This window comes from Pollachius pollachius (genome assembly GCF_949987615.1).
Source record: "Pollachius pollachius genome assembly, chromosome: 3".
In the NCBI taxonomy this organism is placed as follows: domain Eukaryota; kingdom Metazoa; phylum Chordata; class Actinopteri; order Gadiformes; family Gadidae; genus Pollachius; species Pollachius pollachius.
The window spans coordinates 48,195,523-48,214,361 of NC_136936.1; the positions used below are offsets into that span (position 1 = coordinate 48,195,523).

Here is an 18,839-nt window from a genome sequence, read left to right on the forward strand (position 1 = left end):
GTTTTACGAAGTACATTTTGTGTTGGCCATGTCACTGTAGGCATACATCGGTTACTAAGAGGGCCGTAACACGCAGTTAACAGTGAAACAGTGAAACCTACAACGTCCCTAAAGGTGCATCCATGATTGATTCACTCAACAGCAGTGATGGATGCTTTGTTTAGGGGGGAGGATAAGGTACATCTTAAAATGCGAGGGAAACAAACAGCAGTTTTCTTTCGGCTGATAGCGACGGATCAGGAGGATGAAGGCGGATGGGTAAACGGGGGTGGACCAGACACTGGGAATTCAAACCATGCATTCATTAAAAAAATAAAAAGAAGTTGCAGCAAACATTCGTTGTGTAAGAATGTCGACTTAACAGATATCTAACCAGGTCTGAGTTTACAATAAATGGGTCGGTTCCAGCGGGGCTTAGTCCCTATTGGCCGAGTCTCTATATTAAGAACAGGTTGTTTCGATGGCATTTAAAAATTACTTCATAAAATGTGAGCACACCTTATCATAATCAGCCCCTCCACAAACAGGCCTTGTACGGATGTGATGGAAGCCGCCAAGGGACTCGTACGTCTGCTGAGGCAACCCTATACCACTCTAGCCCTCGTCTGCAGGGGCCAGACCATAATAACATACTGTCCAGCGGAACAGGGCATGAATTAAACTTATATTTCTTTACTGGCGTGGCTGTTTGGCCTTGAATGGAGGAGGTTGTATTGTGATGATCGCACCCTGGCTGGTATGAATAGCGGTCTGTAGCGGGGTGGCACATGGGGCCCGGTGCCGGGCCAGGGGCCCCCGGTGACTCAGGGCTCGCTGACATGCGGGCTGTCTCGCTGCTCTCTCTCTCTGTGTGTGTGTGTGTGTGTGTGTGTGTGTGTGTGTGTGTGTGTGTGTGTGTGTGTGTGTGTGTGTGTGTGTGTGTGTGTGTGTGTGTGTGTGTGTGTGTGTGTGTGTGTGTGTCAGCAGCAGCAGCAGCGCCAGTGCAGGAAAAGGGAAGCATTGTTGCACGTCGTGAGCGAGTGTCTGGATGTCCGAGGTGGTGTGGAGGGCGGACTGGCCCTGGGGAGGGGTGGGGAGGCGCGGGTGGTGTGTGTAGGGTGGGGGGGGACTGGGACTTACGTGACGGCGTACTGGGCGAAGGACAGATACTCCACCAGCACATCCAGGCCTTTGTTCTCCTCGTTCAGGAACTCTCGGACCCACCTGTGGAGAGAACCCACAGTGCGGTTTGAACCGGTTGGAGCTGACGGGTTCAGACTGGTTCTTATGATTGAGATACATTTACATGTTGATGACTTGTGTTGAAGCGTAGGAAGGGACTGTATTGTGAACAATAATTTACTTTATTGTATATTAAAGAATTTCTGAACATGAGAAAACAGTTTTCTTTGAAAACAACAGATGGTAACCAAAATAAATGTTGATTTCCTTTTTCTTAACCGTTATTGCATTTAGAGAGGTCAATTGTGTGACGCACACAAACACACAAACAAAGGATCAGTTATGAACGAAAGCGTTCAATGAAGACGTAATCTGCACATCTCAACACACGACAACGTAATGGAAGGCCTGCTCTAGTATGACTGCATGTGCTCTTCCTATTATTTCCGTTGTCATTCCTGCTGCCGACAGGGACCGGAGGTAACAACCAGTTGCCGAGCCTTCAAACACATCACACACGCATACTGCAGGACGACTCAAAGAAAAACACAAGCTGGCAAATGCGCCCAGGAGTGCCAGGCGGAGGAATGCACGTCAGCCAAGACAATGACATTTCACTTCTTTCCTTTTGTTCACAAAAGAAGAAACTCAAATGTACAAGACGCACGACTAATGGTTTCGGCCATTCCGTGGTGGCCTTTCGTCGTGCATCTTGTCGGTTTCATTCTGACTGTGTGTGTCTGTTTGTGTGTGTCCCCCGCTGACTCTACACAGACAGGCTGCTCGGCCGATCCCTGCTTTCATAATTGGCCTGGACTTAAGACGGGGGGGGGGGGGGGGGCAGAGTCACTCAGATGGCAGCCCACCCCCTGCTGTGGTCGGCCTGTATTCATGAGCAGTGAGGGGGGGGGTAATTAGCAGAACGTCTTTAATCCATTACACTAGCCAATGGCGTCTTTAACAGGCTGATCGCTATGTCGTTAAGAGACGATTGCAGAGTGTTAAGACACAACGATGCACAGTTGGGGGGGTTGGGGTCTCAAAGTGGCGCTGCGTGGCAAAGGGTCATGAAGGGGACATATGCTGGGGGGCTCTTTATGGGGGCAGGCCCTGCGGAGAGACTGCCGGGAAGCAGGGGTTAGGACCCGAGTGCCTACAAGCTGGGGTGTAGAGGGGCGGGGTGGGTCGTGTGGTACAGCGGTCAGGACGGGGGTCAAAGGGCGTGACCTTGAGGAGCTAAAAAGTAATCATTACACACGGATGAACTAGAGTGAACTAGACTGGGAGCCCTGGGGGGGGGGGGGGGAGACCAGCAGCAACAGTAACAGACAGAACAGGCCGTCTATTATGGCTGAGTAATGGGCTTTGCTCTTCTTCACCTTCAAGGGAGAAAGAAAAGAGATGTGGTTATCCATTGTCTGGTTGACCCCCTCCCATGTCGCCAGCCCCTCCACCAGACTAATAATGATCATTATCTCATGGAGATGGGCTGCTTTAATGAGGTCATCTAGTTTGTTATCACTAAAATGGAGTCACTCGAAACACAGGGCCGGGCCCAGGTTTGTGTTTGTAGACCGGCCTCATCCTGACTAACACACACCCTTTGAGTTTGACTTTAGTTAGATCCTGCAGACAATGTGTGCTTGGATCAGGCTTGTGTGCGAGAATATAAAAAAAAAAACAGGGTGTGTGTGAGCACGAGAGACACAAAGAGCCGGAGAGATGAAGAGATAGTTGGAAGGGGGGGGGGGAGTGATCGAAGCGGAGATAGTGTGTGTGCCTCTCAGAGTCTGTTGGTGTAGCTGCCTGCGGCGGTGGGCTGTTTTGGTGGATGTGTATCTTGTCCCTGATAGGGTTAGCAGTCTGTGTCCTCCCACCGACAGACGATATCCAGATCCCCCCCCCCCCCACACCACACACCACCACTGATCCATCAAACCTCCGGCCCAATTCCTCACTATAGACTACAGACCGGCTACATATCCCAGACTGCACCGGGCCTAATGACTAATGCTAATGCACATCCATGAATCACCATCTACTACCATCAGGGTCCTAATCACTTAAAAATAAACCACGAGGGAGACCTCCAGTGAGGCTAACGATGGCGGACACCCATTGATGTATAGATCCGTGCCTGAAGACGACAGTGAGGCACTAAATCAATCCCCTTAAGGCGTGGGAGAAGGCCTGTCGGGAGGACCGGGGCAAAAGGCCTCTCCGGTGATGTTTTCCACAACAAGAATGTAAAACACCAAGAATGTAAGAACAAGAGGAATGTGGAACAGCTGCGTCTGCATGCAGATGTTGTGACACTGAAGGAGTGAGACTGGGATATCAGAACGAGGACAAGATGGTTCTGCTTGTTCCTCTTCCCGTCTCGGTGCGGCTCCAACACAATCAATACGTTCATCTGTGCGAGAACCACATGTCTCCCGGTACAACATTCAGACGGGGGAGGAGGGGGAGTTGAGTCTGGGTGGGGGGGGATTGGGGGGGAGGGGTTAGTGTAAACATCTGTGTCTCTCCCTGTCTGGAATGTCCGACTTTTTCCCCCAAGAATCCACTGCTGCTGTAAAACGTCACGATTGCATTTTACAACGCAACTTTGACTCACACGTAAATGTGTGTCTAAATATACATCAACCACAAACACACACACACACACACACACACACACACACACACACACACACACAACCACAACCACAATGACTCACCCTATGTGATTGGTCCGTAATGAAATTTCCAGTTCTCTGAGGACTTGGGTGGACTCCTGGACCCTTCGTCTGAATTTCTAGGGAGAAAACACGAGTAAATATTTCATCAGGAGAAGGAGGGTGCTGAATCTCAGCGGTAGTATAACAGAGGCCAAAGCAATAAGAACAGGCCACTCTGTGCCTGTGGTGAGGTCAGAGAGAGACTAAGCATGACCCCTGACCCTTTTATAATGTTATTGGGACTCCCCCTCTACTAGCTCAAAAGCAGTCCAGATGTATCTATATCGTCTGTCTATTTTAAATGCTTGAAGGTATTGTATGTAGATAATAATCATTTTATGGATAAATATAGGTTGACGTGAAAAGGGACACTTTGACTGACGTGTTTGACGTTTTATCGTCAGCACTTGTTCATACACGTCTGGTATTAAAGCACAGTAATCGCATGCGCACAGTAAACCCACACACACACACACACAGTAAACACACAAAAACAACGTGTTAGGCAGATGTGAGCAACAAGTGTCTGAGGTCGTTGCAAACAAAACAACAAAAAGTCACAACTCATTTTCAAACTTTTCTCAAGGCTTTCATCATCCGGGGAAAAAATATATAAAAGGCAGACAAATAAGGCGAGCCAAAATGAAAACACAAAGCTGCTGCAACTCGAGCAACGAAACTAGCCATGAGAAAACGAGCCAATGACATGTGTGTGTTTAGGGCCGTGTTAAACACACAGCCCACTAGAGACCGCAGCCTCCCTGACGAATCAGGGCTGGAACCATTCTCACAGACTGGGAGGAGAGGAGAGGGGGAGGAAGAGAGGAGGAAGAGAGGAGAGGAGGCTGGAGAGGGGGGAGGAGGAAGAGAGTAGAGGAGGAGGGGAGAGAGGAGGAAGAGAGGAGAGGAGGCTGGAGAGGGGCAGAAGGAAGAGAGTAGAGGAGGAGGGGAGAGAGGAGGAAGAGAGGAGAGGAGGCTGGAGAGGGGGAGTGGAGGAAGTGAGGAGAGGAGGAGAGGAGAGTGGAGAGGGAGGAGGAAGAGTGGAGAGGAGAGGGGGAGGAAGAGAGGAGAGGGGGAGGGGGGAGAGGAGGGGGAGAAGAGGAGAGGCAGAGAGGATGAGGAGGAATAGAAGAGAGGAGGAGTGAAGAAGGAGGAGGGAGAGAGAGGGAGAAGGAAGAGAGGAGGCGGAAGAGAAGAGAGCAGGAGGAAGAAAAGAGGAGAGGCAGAGAGGATGAGGAGAAGAGGCAGAGAGGAGGGATATAGGAGAGGAGTTGTGGAGAGAGGACGATGAAGAAAGTAGAGGAGGAGGGAGAATGGAGCTAAAGTTGGGGGGCGCGGACACTTTCCATGGTGTCTGACGGGAGGGAGCGGAGTTAACCTGTTATTAACATCCAACCAGAGAAGATCCCACCCTCTCCCTACTAAATATATTTCTCATTTTCCGCTCCCTCCATCCCTTATGGGCTCGGTGTGTGTGTGTGTGTGTGTGTGTGTGTGTGTGTGTGTGTGTGTGTGTGTGTGTGTGTGTGTGTGTGTGTGTGTGTGTGTGTGTGTGTGTGTGTGTGTGTGTGTGTCTATAAAGGCACACGTAGAGATGTTTTTTTTGTTTTTATTAGGGGAGGAGTCCTTTTTGTGTCGGCGTGAAATTGAGAGTGAGAGAACTTGAGGGGTACTGCGCAGCCTCCCAGAGTTGGCCTCTCTCCTCCCTCCCTCCCTCCCTCCCTCCCTCCCCTTTACTCAACACTCCACACTAAGTGCTACCAGCTGCAGGACGGAGGGACAGAGGGCAGGAAGGAGGGAGGAGGGAGGGAGAGCGGGAGGGACGGCGAGAGGGAGGAAGAGAGACAGATGGAGAAGAGGAAGAAGAGGAAGAAGAGGGAGAAAAACAACTAGTAAATAAGTGGTGTATGAAAAGACGGTAAGTAAAAAAAGGGACGAAACAAAAACTATTCAAAGTGAATAACAGAGAGCCAGGGTTAGGGGTGAGGAGAAGGAGAAGGAGAAGGAGAAGGAGGTGGGCGGAGAGACAGTCTGCAGAGGAGGGGTCATCCTGAAAACAAATCAATGGCTGATACATTCTTGGGGACTTGGCTGTATCGGGGCTCCTCCTCCCAGGCTGCTGATTGGTTGGGAGGCGCCCAGAGGAATGCACCGCGGCCTATAGGGAGACGAGGCAGCGGCCAGAACCCTCACGGAGGCACAAAGTGGCAATTGTTTGAGTCTGAAGAAAAGGGGGTTGGATCAGGAATGCGGGGAGAAAAACGGGGAGAGAGAGAAAAGCCAAACATAACTCTCGTTCTCCCCCCCCCCCCATCTACATGATGTTTATTGTTGGCTCTCCGTGCATCTCCATCTCTCTTTTTCCATGTCCCGTCTTCTCTTCTTTGTATCTCGTCTCCCCCACCTCCCTCCCTCCCTCCCCCCCCCCCCTCGCTGGCTCTTTCCCTCTTCACCTCTGAATGTTGCGCTCCCGCCGCCCGTCTCACGCTATCGAACGCTCGCTGGAACACATGACTCCCGCTGGAGCGTGACATGGAGGCTGCAGAGGTTAACCCATGTGGCAGAGGACACACAGGGCCCTCTCAGACCGTCGGGGAGATGTTGTCCTGAACCACAACTCCCACACGCCTCAGGCGGAGAATGACCGAGCGCCGAAAGACTAATAAAGGCTAGCGTTTAGGTTTTTTTGAACCAGACTTTCTCTGTGCAGAGAAGGGTCGTCTACTAGTGGATACAGGGCCGGCAGAGACCTAGACCTTGATCTTGAATATAATTCTCTTTCTTAAGACACGTGTGGAAATGAACACCATTTGGGTGACGGGTCATAATTTCCATGAAACTCATGATTGCTTTTCCCCTTTGAAATCGTCACCAAACAATTCATTCAAGTCAAAATATTCAACCACATCAACCTGACTTCATACGGCCTTCAGAGACAATGACATGACAGTTTTCGGCTTCAGGATATTCGGTTGGAATGTCCTGAAGCCAAAACTGTCATCCACCTCTTTGTGTCAACTTCCAACTGCTCTGTCATTAATATAACTCCCCTTGTGTAAACATAAGCATGCCTGTGTCATATATCCTTCATCTGCTGTCGTCGGTTGCCAGGAGTTTCTCCCCCTGAAGTGACTTTTGAAACCTCAATCTCAGTCAGCAGAATGACGTCACCAAGAGATTCTGGCGGAGGAGACCGTTGCTGGACGTGCTCATCATATCAGAGACGGTTCTATCTCCGGGCTGCTGGGTTCCTTTCCGACGCAGCCAGCAGACTCTTCATAGTTTTGGCAAAAGGCTGTGAGTCTCCCCCCCTCTCTCCACAGTCCCTCTTTACTCCCCCCTCCAGGGAGTCAGGGGGGGGGAGGGGCAGGAGCAGCCTGCTCCTTCTAACCTCAGCTGGTAGTGGATGATGTCATGCATAGTCCATCATCCATGGCAAGCCGCGACTCGGGGCCCCGGCTGGCAGCCTCGTTACGACCAGCGGCAGTGAGCCTTCAGCTCGACTGTGGAGCAACACTTCACTCCGTCACACAGAGTTATGATCATATGATCTGTAGCCTGGTTTTCAAAAGCTGTACTTTACTGAGCCATCTTTTCAGTTAGCCCCCTCAAAGGAGAGAGCGCACGGGAGGGGGGGGGGGTTGACAGAGACGCCTTGCTCAAGGACACTTTGATAGGACAGATGCTTGGTGTCAGGAAACTGTGATGCGAGTGGGGACACAGATCTGTGGTGTCTTCCCTGCATGCTCCGGTATTATTTCAACTAAGGCTGGCCTTGTTATCTCTGGGACAACCCGGGACCAGCTATCACCTCTCGGCTGTGGGGATGTCCTGGCCTGGGGGAGTAGGGGGGTCAGAGTTCAGTGGGAAAGGAAGAGGACGGGGTCCGGGGAGAAGACTTACCTTCCGGGTCACAGCCGGGTCCAGATAACTCCGGAGCTTCTGGATGTATGTGTGAGGAGGGTTTTTGACTTGGAACCGTTCCTAGAAACGAAAGCAAAAGTACGATTAGTACGAGAGGAGAACAACAGTTGAACGGAAAACTTTCCCTGCATATATATCAATACTCATTTAGGAGACGCTTGGCTCCGAAGCGACTTTAATGAATGCTAAATGAGGGCTGATGAATGACCGATCATTAGGCATCAGGTAGCGGTTAGGACAATTTGCTCAATGGTCTGGGTAGCAGGACAATAGCGACTGAACCCACAATCTCTTGGCTGGCAGACCAACAACCTGACGAAATAGACAATTCCCCCTCATTCATCACAATAAATAGAAAGAAATGTATGGCCCATGTGCCCATGCCATCAACCAGTTCTGTTATGAGTCATTTAGTTGGCGGAGAGCCGTGCTTAGACACTGGTCGAATCCCACAAATGTTTTCAGTCACAATCGCGTGTGTTGTCGGGCGACACCCGCACTCCAGTGCCCCATACGGGGACGGCTGTGGTGGTTGTACTGGCCCTTCTCAAGTGCCCTTTCTCACACAAGCTGGCGTCTCAAAAGGCTGCACCAGGCTAAAAACGTTGAGCCTTGAGCAAATAATAGTCATTCTGGATCATCCAATCAATGCAACCGCCTGATGATATGTTAGCGCAAGCGGCAGCATCATCCTGCCACACTGGGCCTGTTGTGTGGACGTGGCCGGCCTTTTGTTTACGGTGGCCGGCCTTTTGTCCACGGTAACCATGGCGCGCTACGTATAATGAACTCTGAGCCAAGGCGAAGGACGCTAGCACAATGCTAAATTATATCGTCACATGGTGTTAGCCTTTAGCCACAAAGCGAAGAAGCAACGTGCACTGATGACATTGTGAAAAACTGAAAAGATTATGAGGGTTCAGTTACATCTCCATTGACTGGTTAGATCAACGGCCCTTGGGGAAGTGTGTGTGTGTGTGTGTGTGTGTGTGTGTGTGTGTGTGTGTGTGTGTGTGTGTGTGTGTGTGTGTGTGTGTGTGTGTGTGTGTGTGTGTGTGTGTGTGTGTGTGTGTGTGTGTGTGTGTGTGTCAAAAGCTTAGCCAACAGGCGGGGCATGTCTTCCCTGAACAAACGGGTCACCTTTAGTCTACCTCAAATCCTCCATCTTTGTGTCCCGGATAGGCTACATGTACAAGAGATTAGCGACGGCTCGGAATCCTCACAGAGAACAAAACCCAGCGAGTGAGTAAACGACGGGTTCTGGTCAGTGACGTCACACCGTAACAAGATTTGCTGCATCACCAGCGATGGGAAATACCAGCTTTATACAGAAGCCTGTTGTGTTTGCATGTTGAATGGATAGAGTTGTCCTGTGCTGCTAGCCGGGAGGCTGTGTTCACGTTTAGGGACAGAGACGAGTGAGTCGTCCTAATAGTCTGAACAGCAAACAGATTCACGTTTCACTGCTCGACTCAAACTGTCGCTACAGTCATGGTCATGTTTATTTTGGGATACCCTGTTTGTAGGATTTTCCGATGCCTGTCCATACAGCCAGAGTTTGTCACAATAACAGGAAATAGGACATCTTATCAGGAAACAGATACTCCTCCCATCACCCTACCCGTCACCCACACATTTGGTTGTATGTTTGGTCGGCGAGGACTTCATGAATTTCACCAGTTTTTCTTAAACATGTGCATATGTCTCTCGTGTGACAAACCATATGCAAGGATGAGGGAACATATTGGCCCACATGAGCTCTGAGAGAATGTATAGTACATTTGATTTATGAGAAAATATGAATAAATCTGTTCCTATAAACTATACTTTGGACCGAACACTAAGAAACTAGCCCGGGGGTTCCAACACGGATTCAATGTACGCAAATATTTTCCCATACTGGGCAGAGGCCTAGGAATAAGGAATGTATGGAATATCTTCTGGATCAATTGGAATCATGCTTGGATAAGCAGACTTTCGCAACTTCCTGGGGGAGTGTAGAGAAGGGAGGTCAGAGTGAGATGACTTAAGACCTAATTCACTCCCAACTTTGCTCTTTTCCCATAGAACGTACAGCAACGTGAGACGTGCATGAACAACCGAAAGGAGTGCAGAAACAGAAAAGATGAAAAACAGAAGTAGTAAGAATGTTGTTTGTATTCAGAGCCTTCCAGTGATGGATGCTGGAGCCAAAACACAGACCGACACCAGAGCCAGAAAGTTTGAGTTATTGCAATTTGTAAACTATATAAATCTATCAATTACTACTCACTAGGCTAATTGAGCAACAACCGGAATATTTCTCCTGGTTTAGGATCAAATAAACACGGGGCTGTCGTTGATATGAACAAATATAAGACTACACACAAACATCCTCACAGAACCACCAAGCAGTCAGACAAGGTCCTTCAGAGAGACAGATCCGTATTTTGATTGGCTCCCGAGGGACCTGAGCTGAGTGTGAAGAGTTCACTCGTCCTCATGACTTGTGTGTTAGGGCCAACAACTCACATCCCCTCCTTTGTGCAGCAGGTCTGCGGAAAATCTCATTGTTTGTTCATTGTTTTTTGGAGATATTTTTGTTCACCCAGCATGTTTTCAGTTCAAAAGGGGTCAAAAGGGATTCACTAAAGATATGGCATGGAAAATATGTTGCTCGTTCAACGGGATTTGTGTACTTCTTGTAGGAAAAACAAGAAAGAATAAATAAGAGATGAAGCTATGGAAATAGCACATCTCAGCAACAACGCAGTTCAAAGTGCTTTACATGAAACATTAAAATCATTTAATGCACAATTCAAAAGACGCCCATTATAAGAAAATTTTAATGCAATTAAAAAGTTTAAAAAAAACTCAAATTGAATAGAATGAAAAAGGCAGTGTCAAAACGGAAAAGTCCTCAGCCTTGATTTAAATGAGCCGAGAATGGCAGTTTGGCCCGCGCCCTCTTCCTCTCGCTCTCCTCATCCCTCTCTCTTTATCTCCCTTCATTTCTTCACCTCCCCCTTTCCCCCTCTTGTTCCACCTCTTCCTCCTCTGCCTCTACGTACCCCCATTCTCACCCAACCTCCCTCCCTCCACCCCTCTCATCTTCGCTCAGGGGCAGCAGAAAACCCACAGGCCCGGGTGGGTGTTGTTGGGCTGGGTGTGGGTGTGGGTGGGGAGGGTGGATGTGGGCTGGGGAGGGTGGATGTGGGCTGGGGAGAGGCTGAGCTGAGCACTCTGGCGTATTCCCCCCCTCTCGTTCCCGCAGAGAGACCTTCACTTCCCATCCTACCGTGCAGTCAACTCAGCATTTCCTCCGTAATAAGCGATCTGACGCCTCCCTCCCTCCCTCCCCGAACCACCACTACCCCTCCCCCGCCTCCCGCAGCGCCACTTAACCCACTTGACCAGCGAGCCGGCGGGCCCAGTGTAGCCCCCCGCTGGATGAAAGAGGGGGTAATGGAGCAGGGACCAGAGGATCAGAGGGCCCAGCAGGACCGGTCCCGGTGGGGCGGAGACGCTCCTCTCTGTGGGCTTCAGTCCGTCGAGACACAAGCCAGGCTGGAGAAGTGCGCTCCCAGACCGGGCGGCTTAATCGCTCCACTGCCGTCGCAACGCTGGTTTCTAACGCGGGGATGTGGAGTGTGCTGTTGACACGAGGAAACGGCTCAAACATCCGTCCGACGGCCCGCTCGGAAACAGTGCATAACGGGTTATGGCTTTTTGTGAAGGGGATCCGGAGATTTGCGGAACCGAAACTCGGGTTTGTTTGTGTATTGTTTTCAAGGGTTAGTTTGAATTGTTTTCAAATTCTTATCGGCTCCGGGATAGCGGAGAGAGGGGCTTCCTCATCTTGAACGAGCGCATAAAACAGCAGAGATGGTGCTAAGTGTGTTACGGTTCTGCAGATGGAACCCACCTGGTCGCAGATCAGTTCCCACTTCTTCTCGTTGTCGTATTGCCGTAGTAACCGAGCCTTGTCTGGAGGAAGGTTCATGGAGTTCTGCAAGAGGAGGAGGAGGAAGAAGAAGAAAAACATCAGTTACCATGACCCTGTGAAGTGCCAGCCGCCCAGTGAATCATGTCTAGACTATCAAGGCACGGTATCGTCCAAATTATGACCGTTGTTGACAGAATCAAATGAATGAAGAAAGGACGGATTAATTCTTGATTTACGTACTTAGCAAATTAGACGTGACTCAAACGGGTGAGGAAACATTCTCACATAAGGACAGAGCATAATCTCCTAATGCACACTAGTCATTCATAGTCATCATTGCCACATTGATAGGTTCAATCACACTGTTTCCTGCCATTACACACCCATGACTAAAAGCGATCCTACACGGTAGCTGAACTACACATTTCATCAATGAGCACCAGTCAGAAGAAGCATGATGACCTTTGTGAAAGAAAAGCATATTAGAGGTGCATTCAAAGTGTTAAGTCAATTCCTAACATCCCCAGAAGTTCTGAATCCACTGTTCATTGGAACAGTTCACCAAATCTACCAAGCAACTCATGATTAAAACAAACTAAGTGCAAAACGAGAAGGCAGTCAGGGGTAAGTGTGGAGTGATGGGATGTGTATCAACATAGCAGGTGACCGAAAGAGACAATAGCTCTGCCATGTCCTCGTCTGAGAGCTTCCAGACAGATCTTTACAACGTCACTGATTTTAACATCGGTCGTTCAATGTGAACCATTGGCCAAGTTGTCTGAAGCAACTGAAACAGAGAACAGTGAGTGAGTGAGTTTTCCCTATTGGATGCTTTTATATGTATTTCTTCTAACAGATTTGTGGGAAACAGTCACGGTCAAGCCGATCATATCCATCTGTTGACCTCCATCCCTCGTATTCCCCAAAAATATGAAATGAAATAAACATGGTTGAATGGTTCTTTCTTCAACTTTATGCGATATCCCTGTAGATCCTCAACCGCTTGGCTGTGACCAAGCCCGTTCTATCCCCCTTGTGTGCATTCACCAAGTCTAGAAACCAGAAATGTACAAAAAGAAAGATAAATAGGACAAGATAAACTCCTAGGACGTGTGACCCGAGTAGGTTGGCTGTTTACCAGACCAGAACTAGCGACCGATCTGACAAAACAACAAACTGACAAAACCAAGACTAGCAGTTAATCGTGGTCTGGACCTCAAAAAATGTTCCATTCCAACACGCCCCCGAAGCTAACCCATATAAACACCCAGAGTCCGCCCCGGTAAAATCTCCCAATAGGTCAACTCCTTTTTGGTGAAATCCAACGCCGCGGAGCGTCTAGACGGCGTTCAGCCTACACGCGGCCCATAAATAGGGCTGAAGGGGGGGGGGATATTTTCCGCTGCTTAGAGACAGAGGCAAAAGCAATTTGGCCCTAAAACACAGCTCAGCGCGAGGTTCTCATTTCCCCCCCCCAAAGCCGAGAGACAGGGTGATCCATCAGAGAGCTACGGGGCCTTCCAGCTCCGTACTCCCCGGCAGACCACGCGATGGGGGCGGGACGAAGAGTGATGAGGAAGATATGAGGTGCGTGAGGGGGGCGGGGCCGCGGCATCATGAACACGGAGATGATGAACCACCTGGCCCATTCCACATGCGTGGGGTTTAATGAGTGTGTGCGGATGTGCGTGTGCATAAGAGAGTGTGTGTGTTTGCATTATTAATGCCAACATTGTTTTCCTCTAGATCTGCAGAATCATGTATTATGCCGGCTTTCTAAACCCACAAGTACAGCAAAACAATTCAGAAAGAGATGGATGAAGTAACTGAATTTCGGCTTGAGGATGAATTTATCCAGACAGCAAGCAGACACGGACACACACCAAAACACACACAAACACACACACAAAACCGCAAACTCATTAGATAGAGTAGTTAAAGGGTCATGTATTATTTCAGAACAAGCCAGTGGTAGAAGCCTGCATGCTCCTCTCCCAGTCTGATTAGTATTCAGCAGACAGAAACAGAACTGGCCTGAACCTGTGTTGCTGATGGCGGGAAATGGGAATGGGAAAGGAGGGGGGGGGTTCTATTGACTGAAGAGTCTGGTCTCTAACCAGACCGCCAGCCTCTAGTACCTCTTTGCCTTCCCTGAAAAACACTTTATTATCCAGCTTGAGAACCGCTATGAGAGACAGGAGAGACGCGCTTACTAGTGGTTGACAAGTTCAGCCGCTGTGCAGAGCCAGGAAGGGGGGGGGGGGGGGGGGGGGTGGGGGGGGGGGGGAGAGAGAGAGAGATAGCGTCTTATTGGATGCGGAGGCAGAACCGGGGACGGCAGGGGTAGTACGAACACATTAAGAACCTATCCGGGCTTTTACACTTATCTTGGAAGACTTGTTTTGTGCAGGGGACTAATGGATGTGTGGTGATGTAACCGTGTCGAACGCTGTATTCCTGCAGAGCGGCTTCTTAATGGCTCGCTAGGCCGCATAGACGGAGCTCCGGGCTTCCGGTCTGATGAGAGCTCCACTTACGAGGGAAGAAATAAAACAGAAAACACCCTCGTCTCTCTGGTCCTCATGCCAGCCGTGGCTAACGAGCTGCGGCGGGCACTAAGCTCGCCACTAGGGCCCGGTGGCTCATGTTACACCGTGTCTACAAGCGCTTGCTCTCATGTCCCGTGTGTGTGTGTGTGTGTGTGTGTGTGTGTGTGTGTGTGTGTGTGTGTGTGTGTGTGTGTGTGTGTGTGTGTGTGTGTGTGTGTGTGTGTGTGTGTGTGTGTCCAAAGCCAATTCAAAACAAGGCAAATCATCTTCAAAAAAACTCACACTTCATAATAACGACAGTGTTACTATTGTAGACAAATTGACTAAGAATATGGTCGTTAAATCCTTGAATGTTATTGAATTTGAATGACCAATATCCTAGCTGTTGGGCTTAATTTAGTGTATAACAACTAGCCAATCAAAAGTCTTGAAACTGAACAATATAGCTTATTCTTCCTTGCTTTATTCCTTATTCCCCACTAGCATCTTTTCTTTTCCGAGGTTTACTCTTTGAAAATATGACATATCGTGTGCCCAAATGGTCCTCGATTGCCTTCCAGTTGTTGCATATTACACCTTTATAAATGGCAAAGGTATGAAAGGTGTTAAAAAACACGTTTGGCAGAAGTGGGAACAGTTCCAATGAAAGACCCGTGGGTGTGAGGTATTGTCTCTGAGGAACTTCCTCATAAGTCACAGTCCATCGCACTCAATAGATCTCCAACCACTTCCTATGTAGTCTCATTCCCAGTTAATCATTGTTTGTACAGCAAAAAGATAGCAACGCGATTCATAATTTAACTTGAGATAACATGGGGAAATCACTGGAAGTCAGAAAAAAAAAAAGGGAAAATCTATTTGAAGCTACAACGCAAAGATACAAAGAGAGATAAAATATAATGTAAGATAGGTCAGACATAAAGGGACGGGTAATTCCAGAGGTCATCGTAAAAGTAAAAGTGCTACCCTTTTTTGTCCAACTGAAAAGGTTTGGCCGATGCATTTAGGTTTGTAAATAAACACCTGGCAAAAAAATACCACCACCACAATTGCTATTTAATAATGGGTTTTAATAAACCACAAACAAATGACCGTTAAACTCAAATTCCCTGCTTTGGAAAATAACTGAGGCAGAATGAACTGTAAAATAAAGAAGTGGAAAAAAGGGGTACAGATTCAGATGGGCACAGCGCCCCTCATTCACCGACCAACACCAACTCCACCACCAACTCCTTCTCCACCACCACCTCCAACTCCAACTCCTACCGACACAACCTCCTCCCACCACCTCCCAACCTCTAGGAGGTCTGGAGAACTACCCTCCATGGCACAGCTGGGTAAACGCATGAGAAGACCAGCGCCCCTGCAGGGAACTGTTAAACATGTGGCCTTAACGGCTCTATAAATATCACGGATCCAGCAAAACGCATTATAGTTTCATTTAACATATGGTGCTGGGGGTTGGAAGTTCGAAATTAGACTTGGGCCTCACGGTCAGAGGGCAGAATATGCCCGCTAAGAGTCTCTGTAATCATCTCCAGCTAGACCTCAAACCAGGACTCCAGCAGCTGTAGTTCCCAGAGCTTCTCAGCCTCCACACCTCGCCAGAAATAACCTCCTACCGAGTTCACTTCACCAACAACAGATGAAGAGGAGGATGCACATGATTCTTGTGTTTTTTACGCTCTTTAACAAGAGACAAAAGAAAGAAGAAAAAACTAACAGCCTCCTCCTCTTGCAAATCTGGGATTAATGAAACCCCCGGGGAGGTTCACTACCATGATTCCCACACACACACACACACACACACACACACACACACACACACACACACACACACACACACACACACACGATCTGTGCACTGTGTTTCTTGAACAGTTCTGGAGGTGAATAACGATCGTTTGTCGGGCGCATCTCAGCTGCTTTGCATCGCTGCGTATGCTGATCAGCTCCTGACCTCACCGCCCCCCGACCCTCCAGGTTGATGCAAATCAGGACAGACACAACAGCAGGGAGGGTGGGGTATCAGGGTACAAGTCAAGTCTGGGAAGGACAGACAGAAACTAAATCCTCTTCTACTCTACTGAGAACGTTACGTGCGAGTGCCAAGGACAGACTTTATGACTTGGTGTCAAACGTGTCATCCGTTTAAACAGATTCTTCAAAACTGATGGTTTGTTGCACCACTCTGCATGCCACAACATGACAGCACACACACCTACCTGCCTCAGGTACGGGCCACTTCTCATATTCACATTGCTCAATTCTCAGGAAGTGACTCAAGTGTTTAGTTGTTCTTTGCCTGCGTTGTACGGTGGGCATTAGACGCTATTCACGGGTGTGTCACATGAGCAGAACATGACCGGAGGGCATGTTATGTTCAGAAAAGGATTCCGGCCCGTCAACTAAAATTGTAGCATTGGTGCTCTTAAAATGGACACGTACAGAAGAGCGCTAATTACCTATCAAAGAGTACCAGTTGTTTCCCTAGCTGGGTTCCGTTCCAGCCAGGCTTTCCTCTGATATAATGACCCAACACCGGACACCCAAGAGACGCGGGTTCTGTTCCCGACGTGTGAACGCCGCAGCGACGGACAGGATGCAACAGGTGCACACGTCAGTGGGAAGAGGGTTGGGTGCCACCCCCTCCACACACACACACACACACACACACACACACACACACACACACACACACACACACACACACACTTGGATGGCCGGCGCGTGCTAGCTAAACACCCGCCGCCGTCGTCTCGTTAGCGCAGCATACCGCCATAATCCTCGGCGGTCTGTTGGGGGAGGGGGGGCACAGGTGTCCCCCGTCTGTCCTCAGATTAGCTTTGTAATCCCCCCCGGGACCCCACCCCCGGCCTGCCCTCTAGCTGACTCCACACACACACACACACACACACACACACACACACACACACACACACACACACACACACACACACACACACACACACACACCAAGTCATGTGGACAGTGTTTATGTTTTTGAAGCTGTTCTGTGGAATCGCAACAAAGACCAAATGTTGGAATACTACTACCACCTCCTCCTCCTCCTCCTCCTCCTCCTCCTCCTTCCTCCTCTTCTCCTCATCATTACATTCCAGCCAAATGTGTTTGGGTGACTCAGGAGTGGAGAGGGGTGTGTGCAGGATATGAGGGGAATTCAAGCAGGCTCAACACATGCTGAATCAGAAGAGACCGAATCATCAAGAGTGTTCCTCTGCGAGTCTTACATCAGACGCTTCCTGCAGCGGAGTGAATGTCAAACGCCAAACAACGCTATTGTTTCAGGACATGATTGAAGTCGGATTGGGAATGAAATGGTATTACTGCTGAATCCCCCAAAGTCGAGTCCAAGCTAATCTGTTCATCATGTCTGCAGTCTGTCCATGAATGTAAAGAAATTAACCCTTTCGACCCTGAACATTGACATGTCCGACTACAACTTCTATCAACAATTATCGTGAGACCTGGGATCGGATAACGCGCATCCGGATGACATCCACGCTCTACGCTGGGATGCGTCAGAGGGTGTTTGGAGCAAATGTGCCGGGTTGTCCAAACAAAACATGCAATACACAGAGAGAGAGAGAGAGGTGGGTCCGGCACAGCCAGATGTTGGGTTGCGAAAGCCCTCAGCGGCCTCAGAGGTGGAGTCCCTGTTCCGCGTCCGGGGAGGAGGGGGAGGAACACGAATCGGGAACGATGTTTATGTAACCGATAAACAGAGGCTCAGGGGAAGCCTCGCCGTCGCGGGATTAGGGCAATGATTTGATTTTCTGGAGACGTATTTAACGCTTAAGTAGAACAATAACCGAGGAGTAGGTGGGGTCGAAACGAGCAGGCTTCCAAAAGGAGACGTCTCCAATGGCGGTTAGCTCAGGTTGCACTTCAAGGACGGCTTATCAGCCATCAGCATGTCTCCCTCTGTAAATTCACACTGACACTAAAGACTGGCTCAGAGTCCTAATCCTTTTCCGACATCAGATCCCACCCCGTGAACAAAAGCAGACAAGTAATCTGACTTGTCCTATTTACCACGTCAAGAACAATCACATAGCATCAACAAATATAGAGATGCGTTGCGATAATATTGTTAACCCCCTGAGGGGAGTAAACACACTGAATGGGTAAGTAAAGCGTTGAAACTTATTGCAGACATTGCGGAACATTCCTGAAGTGTCTCAGTGTAAGCAGCGCTTACTGTCATTATGTTAACACAGTACTTAGCTCCGACATAGGTGCCAAACCTGCCCGCATTGGTTTCACTTGTGTTTGGTGTGGATGAAACTTGAGGTGAGTTAACTATTGTTCGGAGAAAACCAGAGAAGCCACTCACTTACATCACCTACGTTAGTACCAGCAGCTTACTGTAACTACCACCATCCTACTGTAACTACCACCTAACTGCTGTAACTACAATTATCCTACTGTAACTACCCCCTAACTACCACCATCACCACCTACCTACCTTAATTAATGCAAACAGATAAAGCATGTGCTTTATAATAACAAAGAGAGAATGGATCTTCACTGATGAAA

The 18,839-nt window shown here is 49.0% G+C and overlaps 1 protein-coding gene across 4 annotated transcripts in view; it reads right to left on the bottom strand.

Annotated features, from left to right (window-relative positions):
• The window catches only part of fmnl2a (formin-like 2a), a 50,724-nt gene that overhangs the window by 24,682 nt on the left and 7,203 nt on the right, over positions 1–18,839 (bottom strand). For all 4 annotated transcript variants that reach the window (XM_079731978.1, XM_079731980.1, XM_079731981.1 and 1 more), the window contains exons 2-5: positions 11,710–11,793; positions 7,785–7,865; positions 3,882–3,958; positions 1,120–1,203 (exon numbers count right to left, since the gene is read on the bottom strand). In XM_079731978.1, the coding sequence (XP_079588104.1) occupies positions 1,120–1,203; positions 3,882–3,958; positions 7,785–7,865; positions 11,710–11,793 (326 nt within the window). The remainder of the gene's footprint in view (positions 1–1,119; positions 1,204–3,881; positions 3,959–7,784; positions 7,866–11,709; positions 11,794–18,839) is intronic.